We start from the raw sequence: 11,485 nt of genomic DNA, 5'->3' as shown, positions 1-11,485 counted from the left end.
ATATTTCCTTTCACTTGCGACAATGCCTGCATACCTACGTCTATCTCACTGTCGGTATAGCTTAGCATGTACCTTAGGTAATTCCAACTTCCAAGTAGTATTATTAATTTAATGAGGCTAACTGCTATCTAATGTGTTTGCGTACTTGCTGAACAATTAATAATACGGATTTATTTTTAGAAAACTTAGCTGGTAATTAAAACATTCGATATAAATCAATACAATAAGTTATTTTCAATATTGTGTTATAAACCTTTATAATTATTATTATTTTTAAACAATTGTAATCGATATACATAAATAATTGTTAAGAGGTTCTTTATTTAAATAAATGATATAAAGAGGGTTAGCACATTTAAATTTAATAACATATATATTTATTCTAAACTAAGACTTTTTCTAAGAAATGTTAAGTAGGTTTTAAAGTTTTTCGTATATTTAAAGCTTAAAAAAAATTTCTCCGAAGTCCGCCTTTCCAATAAGGAAAATATTCAGATTAATATTGACCTTACTTATTACTACCCTACCGAATAATTTTTTGTTTAAATGTCATTTATATTTTAACCATAGTGAAGAAGTTTAAAAATTATTTCCCTTTATGGCATAATTATTCTTGTTACTTAAAAATAAATAAATTAATATCTATAATAATACAAAAAAGTGTTTATTCATTTTAAGTAGGTACATTTTCATTCCCAGGTGAAAGATTTGGAAACCCTTTTAAGTAAAAAATACCTGTGTTAGGGTTCCCAGCTCTTCCATAAACAAACTTAATTCTTAATTACTTAAAATAATTACATTAGTTTACCTTATTTTATTTATAATAATAGAATATGTCTTTAAAATTTATGCGTAATATTATTTGTTAAGCTTTACGTAAACCGCTACATACATATTTATTGCCAACTCGGTTGAGTCAGAAAATACTCAATCTGGATAGTATTCAATCAAAGTTAAGTATAAAAATTGAAGTCGGTTTGGTACATTTTATGTAAGAAATGCAAGATAGAACAACATTTCTGCGTAGGCCATACGCGTTTGACTTTCACTGCTTTCACTATCAAAGGCTGTATTGCTTTTGCTATTATATTCAGTATGAAAAAATATCTACTCTCTATTTATTTTGGTGCATGCTAACAATACAGATAGGTATTTTCGTTTTAATTTACACCAAGTATTGCAAAATGGAAAGTTATAATGTTTTGTATATGCATATGGTAGTGAATGCGCAACTCATCGTCCGCCCACCTCTGACATCGTGAGATGAGGGTGGATGTGAGCGCATACTTCTATTGTTTTGTCTTTGGATTGCGTTAGTTTTATATCAAGATGTGTCAATCGTCCTTTTGAATGGTTTCTGATTCTCAGGGATAACATCTGCCCTCGTTTTTGAAAGACTTTCAAAGTACCTGTTAAAATCACCTCCGTAGTAGGTAGTTTAGGTATATTGCGAATATTTCCTATCATCTTATAACAAAGATTGCTTACATATACGGTTTAAATTGAAAATATTTTTAGAATTAACATCAAATTATTTGATTTGTCATCGTATGGACAAAAAGCATCGTATCGTATAACGTCATGAGGGCAACTTGTCCCTTATCACTCATTCTGACATCTCAAGGGAGTTTTAATATGCATTTTAATTAAATCTTTCAAACATTATTATATTTAGTAAACATTTTTTAAGAACCCCATCAAATCATCCAGTCATCAATAAAAATCGATAAAACAATAACGCCAACTCTGTCTCTTTGTTGGATTTCTTATAACTCAATGAAAAAGGCTGAAACCTATTATGGATTTTTTTGGCTGTCTTATTATGAATTAAAACGAAATAGCTGTTTGATGTTTCTATGATTAACAACTGAATTGTGTTAATTAACAATAATTGTTAAGGATTAGTCATATGTCATAAGTAAGTATAAGTTTTAAATACTTAAGAACAAATAAATTTGCTGTTAAGTTTTGCGGTTTTAAGTTAGGGTTTCGTATGTATTTAAAATGTGTGGTGGAAATACAACGTTAATTTTCTTCTACTGTCGTATTAAAAGTACCATAATTATAATAAATTGCTATATTGGGGTAATGTAATAAATTTAGAACTAGATCGAAAAATAAATATACAGTTTACGTAACTTTTCATATTTATTGTACTGTATAAATTATAAAAAAAACCTCATTCTTAACGTGTATATAATGAATCTAGACGGTGTATTTATCGCTGTTTTGATTGTAATAATCATATTAAATTAATAATAAACCTTTATGTTTAAATAATTGTTTATTCTCACATTACAATTTTTAAAGGGAAGGCTATATGAGCGTTGACGATTAAATTCATCAATTTCTTGGAAACGCGTGGCGCGGGTAGCGGGGGTATATGTTGTTAATACATTGTAATGTGAAGCTATCGTTTCTTCTAGCTTATTATGTAAGGCATGTCGTTTGGCTTATTTCCAAAAAAAGGTGTGTAATGATGTGAAAAAATAAAACATTGAATATTTTTTATGATTTGTATTTAAAATTTTATCCAACAGACTTAAAGTAGGAAAAATCACATATTTTTAAAACAGATCTATTAAATATTCATGTGAGTCTATATTACATTTAATATTTAGGTAGGTACTTAGACTACGAGCGGGATTGTGACCCGGTACATTTTAATTACAAGGACATAAATTCAAAGTAAATTCGACTCTGGCAGCAATTTGATACATGACCTCGAATAATATGTCCGTGCAATTCGTCAATTGCATTTGATTAAAATAGCGACTAATTTGCACCCCCTAAGGCGCGAGATCTCTTCAGTAGCGACCATCTCCCGTGGGGTCGTTTAACCAGGGGTAGTTGACGGGACACCTCAGGCAGGTCTGAAGGTTGATAGTTTCCCCGGGAACCTCCTTGGAAGTAAGTTTGCAGGAGTGGGGCACCCAACAGGCAGGCGGGCCTTCTACCGCACACTTTTCCCTCCATGGCTCGAAGTTTTTAGCCTCGGAAATGGTACGTGGGTTTTGGACCCATTGAATTACCTGTGTCATGGTCGTGAAGTACACGTCATTGTGTGTCGAAAGAATTTCATCGATCCAGTACAAGAAAGCTTCCAAGAATTCAGGGTTGTTTCTCAGCCACGCGGCGTGGAAGTAGAGACCGAGGGGAGCCCTGTTTTGGTCGTAGTGCCGGTCAAAGTTGTGGTTAAGGAAGTTGTAGAACTGGTCTCCAGTAAGAATGTTTGAGCACGAGTCGACCATAGCGCAACCTGGCAAGTACTCATCGTTTGTGGGGTCTTCACGTCTGTCGAGCTCGTTCATAACCATTTCCCAAACGGCATGGCTCCTAGTTGGGCAACTTTGGAGGTTACCATGGCAACGGTGTGGCATACGGAAGTACATAGTGTAAGGCCATAGAGGAGGATTAGAAAGGGGAGCTGTAATAGTACTGTCGTATAAGAAGGCTTGTTCTTCCATCATGGTAAACTGGTTATTTCCACCAACACGAAGGTAAGGAGCTCGTACACCGACGACACTGTTATCTGTGATGTTTGCGAATTTCTCAATAATGACCCTCATACCAGCCATTTCCCTGCCCCAGTCATCAACTGTAGCGTTGCTCCAGAACTGTTCATCATCGTTGTGCCTGCAGACAAATGAATGACGTTATCTACACATGAAATAACCTGCCACGAATATTTCATAACTTTTAAATATTACAAATGCGAATAAGGCACAGTTAATATGTAAGGTTGTTTGTGTAATAATTAACTTTGCAAGATTTTATTTGAATCTGTCAGTCAATATAAAATCGATCACACTTACGTAATGGAGTGTACGGCAATTTCGTGTCCCTTTTTATGAGTTTCTTGCACAGCGGAGTAGTTTGAGTACTTGTGCGAAACAAAGAATGTGGCCTTGATGTCGCAACCGTTTGGATTTTTGCGTTTTCCATTGAATATTTCCTTGTACAATTCGATGTTGTTGTTGTTAATGGCGTCGTCGAAAGTGATTGTGATCATTTGGGGAACATCTTTGGCTGGAAGATCTCCGGGGATCACAGTACCGTCTTCGGAACAGAAGCAGTCGGGCAAAATACATTGTGAGCTATCACACGGTGGGGCCCTGTTGGGGTCGTTGTCAATATCTGCGAAAATACAACATAAATAGCAAAAAATTCAGGTGCATGTATCCTGAAATGAATAGATAAAAACAAGAATCTATACGATTTTGCTCGATTACTGAATAGATTCTCGCTTTTTCTGAAATCTTTATCGGAAGTAATTAACAGGTAAATGCAAGAGTAGGGACTTCGTTTTCAAACGTTCACATATTAAGGCGAAAGCAATCTATTAAGTACAAGTCTATAAACCAGTATGGGTACTTTCGCCGATCTTTCGGCACAAACAACGTTGACAGGTGGGTACTTTGATTTCACTTTGTGACGTTTATGTAAATATAATACAACTACAAACTAGGTTAAAATACCTATATTATCGTAATATAGCCGCTCAGAAGAATCCCTTACAATGATATAATAATGAAGACATCATATATTAAATATTTTGTACGCGTCAGCAAATGAATTACAATTCATTTGATTGCACAATAACCGGTTAAGTTGGTTGCATGCATACTTGGCTGTAAAGTTCACTTGTTTTTCGCAACTCAGAGAAAATTTCGTCGTATAATTATTGGAAATATCGATATTTCAAATTTAGATTTTCTAATTTACCTTTGATTTACATATACATTTTAATGTAATATTTGCAAGCATTGTTAATGTAATGAATGTAATATAATTTTAAATAAAAATGTACTTTCGGCCTTCTAATAACAAACAAGAACGTGTATACTCGAATAGACTAAACAAAACGTACAAATTCAAGCCTTTATACACTATTAATAACTTTATAGCATTGAGTTATTTTAGACCAAGTGATTGTCCAGCAATCGTCAAAGTTATATTTACCTATTAAATCAGCCAAAATAAAAACTCGTTTTATTTTAAATTATTTATAAAGGAAAACATACCACATGAATTTTCATCGGATCCGTCAATGCAATCTTTTTCTCCGTTACAGAAGAGACCTCTCTCCATACAAGTTGAGTCTCCACACGCCAAAAAACCATCTTGACAGAGTGGTTCGTCGGTGTAAAGCAGAGGTTTAACCTTGCGTTCTTTGTTCTTTAGCTTGCAGTTCTTGACGGCGTCTTTCCAATCACAAGTCTGCTTCTCAATGTCGAAGAACAAACCGGCTGGACAACGAATTGCTTGTATGCCCTGTTAAAATTGCATACAATTACATCATACTTTTGGCTGGAAATCCCAACCTTATAATTTTAAAGGCGCAACTAGATCGATGATTTTTATTTTTCAATATGGCTTATATTCAAAAAGAGAAGAGTCTATTAACAATAAATTAACTAGTGTGTCTGTCTATTACTCTTTTTATCAAGTACAATTAAAGGTAACAGTTTAAAGTAACGTTACATTCAAATTGTTTAACCAATCTAATCATTGAGACGTCTATTATTATATCTATTGGCAGTACTAGTATTACAGAGTTAATAGTGACGGTAAAAATCCCATATCTGCACATTCAAGACAGAATTGTAAAAGTAGTAATTGCCTATTTCACTGACCGAGGCAGTACATTGTATGACGTCGCGACAGTTGTCGCCCTCGCCGGCCACCAGGCGGAACCATTCGCCAGCGTCCTTGTCCTTGCATAGCTCAACCTCCAGGTTGTCGTCTTTCTTGGTGTCTTCGGCCTGCCGTCGCCATCGGTTAGCCGTAGCAAAATCTAAAGAAAAAAATAATTGTTTATTCTGAACACAACACATGCATTTGCATCGTCATGTGTACGAATATCTTTTAATAAAATAAAATTGAACATTAACAACATGTTAAGTACATTCTATTTCATCTTTGACTCTCACTTGGGAAAGCAAATACTAGTATCTAGCATTATGTTGTGCTGTGTGGTAAAACATCACGTAATACATCTTCATAGTTAGGTAGATTTACGATTTTTTTATTAGATTAGTTGTAAAATGTCACGCGCGTTGAAAATGTCAAAGGTTGGGTGAGCGTATGTGACATTTGACTGTTTTAAATGTCAGCAGCGCTTAAGCAAGCAACAAGGACGTCTAAGTTCAGACTATACCAAATTATGCATGGTATTTGATGTTAAGTTTGTCGAAATTATTCTAATTTGAAAAGGTCACAAAATAGTGGATTTCCTTGACCGCTAACAATTATTGAGGAAAATATAGCTTTAGTTTCTTTTAGAATCGGTAATAAATATTAAATGGCTTTATAATATTCATTAGGTCGTATTTTGTCCAATTAAGATCATGACACACTTAAGTAATGAATATCAGAATAGATGTGCGAAATATATGCGTGAGTTCAGAGAACGTAACATAAGGAAACGAGTAATCGGTTATCTAATAAATGGTCTAGCGAGAAGGCATGAGTCGTGGCAGCCTAATTGGGGTCTGAAGACTATCACTACAGGCGTAAGCTATTATTCTCAGTCTGTCGTATAATGTTTGTGTAATGAAATAGTTATTCACTTTATTTATTAATAAATAAATTATTCTGATTACTTAAACATATATAGCTATAATAAAATATATCGCGTACTTTCCTATAGTTGGCATTTAACTGGTTATGATTAATTTCCTGTTTAACTTCTACAATTATTATAGAGAACCTTGTAAATATGTAAGAAAAAACAGGAAGTAGGTGCACATCGACAGCTAGCACATATTTATACATAACTGCGATACTATTGAATAATTTTCTTAAGTTTCCGTTATTTATGATGAATAAAAACTGATTTAAAAAAAAAAAATAAATACATCAATAATTTTATTTAAACTATGTTTGAGTTATATAATTTACGTATTCAAATAACGTGCTACATTTACAATACCAAAAACAGAAATAACTGGTTTAAAGGAATTTCATAACAGTGTTATTTAGGTCTTGAATTTAAATGTCTAAATCTATTCTGATTGAAATATATAAACATCTTGATTGAATAACAAAATCAATTTGATGATATGTTATATAACTTACTAGTTTTTGTATGTGGTTTCACTTTTATAGCTGTAAAATATCTAAGTATATTTTTTTCATATCATTTTGATTAGTGTCAAAATTATTATTTTTTATTATAATTATATTATTTTTTATAACTAATAAACTAGTATAGTACTGTTAAAGTTTTGACAATAAAAAAAAATAGGTATATGCTATTATACTTATTTTTTTACTGTCAAAACTCTAGTGCAGATATGCAGCTAGGTTAGGAGTGACTTTAAAAAGCTTGCTTCGAGAGTTAAAAAAAAATACCAGAAAGTACTGTTCAAGAAATACATATATTTCAATCTTCAGCAGTTCGTTAATTCGATTTAAGTGTGTCTATTTGGACATAAGAATGTTAATATTGATTACTCGAGTTTAGGTATCGAATGAATTATACATGTCGCAATAAAAAAGTTGTCACCGGAACGATAAAGAAACTTGTCCTCTTTGACCCGGATCCACCCATGAATTACCACGTGTTTGGGTGACAGAATATTACAAGAGTAACTTCTTATCCTAAATATCAATAGCGGTTTATATATGTATAACATTATTTCATAACGAAACGCAAAAAGTGTGCCATGTGATTTCGCGCGTTGATGTCTTTTGTATGTAGAATGTTTCTATAGCGTGCTTTAGAACAAATGTCAATATTATAATACGAGATGTATGAACTGGGTTGAAGTGTTGTAGCAAACTTAATAGCCAAGTTATAACCGAAGTTTTTCTAAATTACAAAAGTTACTGGTATGTGAATATATAGAAATGCAAGGTCCGGCCGTCGCCCCTGTGTGCGCTACTTGCATACAAATTGAACTCATCAAAATGTACCAAACACGACTTTCCATGTATGGATTCTATTCGTTTATTAACGGGAAATTTTATTTATGTATACCTTAGTTCAAAGTCCAAAATCTTACACATAACAGTACACTTATGGGTAATTAACGGTAATAACGAGGGACTAAACAAATGCTAATCAACACGCGTTAAGGTAAGTAGTAAGTACTTTTAGGTCAAGTAGGTACTAATTTTTTGAACTTGCATCGTTTATTAACATCTATAAGAGAACACATAAAGAATCCATCAAAATGCATCAATCAGTATCAAGCTGAAGGAAAACTTATAAATTATTTGTGTTTTCAATTAAAATAATAATCATCTTAGACTTGGCGGAACTTTTCAATTTGTTATGCATGGCCTATGGCCTTTGATTGTATAATTACCACACGATTAGAGAAAACATTATTAATTATACTGACAAAAACATAAATTATGCAATGCTAATTTTGACATGTTATATATTACTAACACGTTTTGAATGTGTTTTGTAAATAATTCCTTGAAATTACCTATAGATTTTCTATACAACCAAGATGCAAGTTTTAACAAAGTTTTATATTCAATTTATAGAAAGGTATCCTTTGTTGGTTTGGGAACAATTTTGCAATCTGTGGCCGAGAATTATCATATCGCCGCTGAATTATTATTATTAAATTGATAAACAAATATTCTTGTTTAATCAAGAGTAAAATAGATGTGATATTCTAAATATGTTTATGTTAATATGTACTCATTAGTATTGATGTAACGTGATATCGACTAGGCTACCTGGCGTGACTGTAAAATACACCTTCCCACGATACCACAATGAGGTTATACTGAAGGAGTTAGCCGATAATCGCAATTCACAATACATATTATGAAGTCAAAACATAAAGGGAAAATATATTATGTAGTATTTCTTTACTTGTTTTGAAGTTTAACGAGAATATATTCTGTACATGTCCTTAGTAAAACGTAAACTGTTTTGTTTTTTATGGTTCATGGGCAAAAAAGACTTGAGTAAGCAATGTTTGCTTAGAAATTTCATTAATTCATTTTATTCATTCAAAACACTAGATTATATGGCGTTTAAGAGCAAACTAAGCTTTAAAATACATACTGAAAGAGATCATTAATTATTTTTTATTTGCTACTTCTGTAGAGTGGTTACAAAATATACATATTTAAAAAAATATAAAGTTATGAATTGTGTCTGACGTAGTGACTGAATTTCAATATCAATCAAAGATTACTTTTATAAGTATTATTAAAGATCTGTATATAAAAATAAGGTAATTTAAAAGAAGAAAGTTACTTTGCAATTATTTTCGTCCACCTTCACGTTCTAGACGCGCGTATTTAAAGATCAAAATCAATGGCTACATCAAAGAATAGATGAAATAACATGTTATTTATTGTATGTATAAAGTATTGAATGTAGAAGATGATTAGAAACGGTGATCTCCTTGACCTTTGCCCTTCAATTTAGCTTAAAAAAGCTTTGTCAATTATGGTAAAGTGACTTCAATGTGTATTTATAGTAAAGGCATCTCCGCAGTTGGATATTGAGCATAATAAACCTTTTTATAGTAATGCAACATGCCTTAAAGCCACTGTTCAACGCGCGTGACGTCAGCACAGGCGCAACCACAACGCAACACATCGAATGTGAAAGTTCTCGTAGCAATACCAGTAAGTGCCAAACATTTGTTTGTTATAAAACGAATTACTAGAAATTGTATTCGTGATAACTATATAATATATAAATGGGTTTTAATCCCGTTGTGACAGTTGATGGTACTCTAAATTAAAATAAAGTTAGCCTGGCTATATTACGTGTCTGTAACGTTGGTTAACTAATGTTATAATTCAAAAATGTACAGTAATTATAGACTACCTTATCAATTTAATTATTTTACGTTAAAGTTCAACATATACCGGCACATGCATAATAAGGTTCGATAGTTGTCAGTGTAGTATCGTGTAGTTGTCCTTGAAAGGCCTGCAACTTATTACATTCTTAAGTCAATTGATGCAAGGCGATCACGATTTGCAATTATTCGGGAACTAATTAAATAGCGGTCTATCTCGCGACGTGGGAATCACTTCACTAGGCCACACATTGACGTAACACTGTTTACTTTCCATGACGTCGCGAAATAGACTGGATCTGGGGAATATAATATAGGACTCACCGCAGGCGAAAAACAGACACGCGACCAAAGCGATACGGGCGTAGCGCGCCATGACGGGATCACAACAGGTCGTTACGCGGCCGAGCGGCGATTAAATAGTGGCCTCAATAAGCGCTCCGCCCGCCCCTCTCGCCCACACTACTTCTGCCGATCTGCTCCCATCAGCTGTGAATCACCTGCAAGCTGCATCTCCTGGATCCTATTTAGCTTACGGTGCCAAATATTCGAAAAAGTAATAAAAATAATCTTTCATAATATGACAATTTTGTATATGTCTTAAATAAAATAAGAACAATGAATGCACAAATCACAATTAATGTATGAATATCTTTACTTAACAATAAATTGCTACAGATCCGAAAGTCCATAAATATTTCATATGTTAGAATAAACCTATATAAAAGAAGCTTAAATAATATGATTATTAAGTTCTGACGTTTATTTAGTAGATTCTAAACCGATATAGATTTTTCACATACAATTTTTAATTTTCACCATAACTTCGTACTGGAAAACAATGCACCGATGAAGTGAAATTTTTGTATTGCTATTAAGTAACGTTAATAAGCTTAAATATTAATTGCCTTCTTGCCAGATGTTTATGAAGCACTTATATATATAAGTTTATTCGAATACCATGTAGGATTGATGTAGTTTTACTGAAAATACATTGTAATTACCACATACGTATTGGTTAAGTTAAACTTTTATTTAGTTTGTGTACGTACTATTTAACACGTATTATTACCGCTTTCACAAATTTACTTTTCTCTATATTTTAGTTGAAAACGATTTGAAGTATATTTCTAATTACCTAACAATATGTGATAAGGTCTTCAGATAAAATTTAGAAGATTTAAAATCTACTGCAATGTTAAAAAATCGAATGAAATTCAGATAAATTGTTAAATAGTTTAAATGCTTGAAGTATGAAATAATTCAGCATTGTTTGATGAATCAGTCTTAGAATATTGAGGAAATGAACTAGCAAAGGGTTGGGCATTATGTTTAACCATAAAACAAGCGAGCGAACCAAAACAAAATAGTAGCTACTTATTTAAAAATTATCATTCTAGTTATTAGAACCTGATATAAAAACCATACTTCCGGGTGTTTGACCATTAAATGGTAAGATAAATACACATGTCAACGACTTGTCCATCCACTAGAAGTTACTGATGGCACAAAAAGCTGCATGCGAGTGTCTCTTATTATCTGAAAACTAATAAGGAGAGGAAACCGGAAGGAGGACACACACTTAATCTGTCAGAATGCGCTGAAGTGTCTTGTGGACTTTTTAATAATATGATCTTTTCTTTAAGGACCTATAGTCGCATTGATTCCATGGGCGGTTGATTTTGTTCTTGGTAAAAATA

At 32.7% G+C, this 11,485-nt stretch overlaps 1 protein-coding gene across 1 annotated transcript; it reads right to left on the bottom strand.

Moving 5' to 3' along the window:
• Positions 1-2,502: 2,502 nt before the first annotated feature.
• LOC110998658 (chitin deacetylase 1) lies at positions 2,503-10,239 on the bottom strand. The gene is made up of 5 exons (XM_022267400.2): positions 10,110-10,239; positions 5,637-5,797; positions 5,025-5,274; positions 3,816-4,137; positions 2,503-3,636 (listed from the first exon to the last, which is right to left on the bottom strand). The coding sequence occupies exons 1-5, from the start codon at positions 10,159-10,161 to the stop codon at positions 2,808-2,810; spliced, it is 1,614 nt and encodes a 537-aa protein (XP_022123092.1). The 5' UTR covers positions 10,162-10,239; the 3' UTR covers positions 2,503-2,807.
• Positions 10,240-11,485: the final 1,246 nt, after the last annotated feature.

This window comes from Pieris rapae, chromosome 16, assembly GCF_905147795.1.
Source record: "Pieris rapae chromosome 16, ilPieRapa1.1, whole genome shotgun sequence".
In the NCBI taxonomy this organism is placed as follows: domain Eukaryota; kingdom Metazoa; phylum Arthropoda; class Insecta; order Lepidoptera; family Pieridae; genus Pieris; species Pieris rapae.
This window is presented reverse-complemented; position numbering and strand designations above follow the sequence as displayed.

Coding starts and splice junctions, on each gene's coding strand:
- LOC110998658 (XM_022267400.2), bottom strand. CDS start 10,161: ATGGCGCGCTACGCCCGTATCGCTTTGGTCGCGTGTCTGTTTTTCGCC. Junction 5,798..10,109: donor GTGTCTGTTTTTCGCCTGCG/GTGAGTCCTATA, acceptor TTTTTTCTTTAG/ATTTTGCTACGGCTAACCGA. Junction 3,637..3,815: donor ATTGCCGTACACTCCATTAC/GTAAGTGTGATC, acceptor ATTTGTCTGCAG/GCACAACGATGATGAACAGT.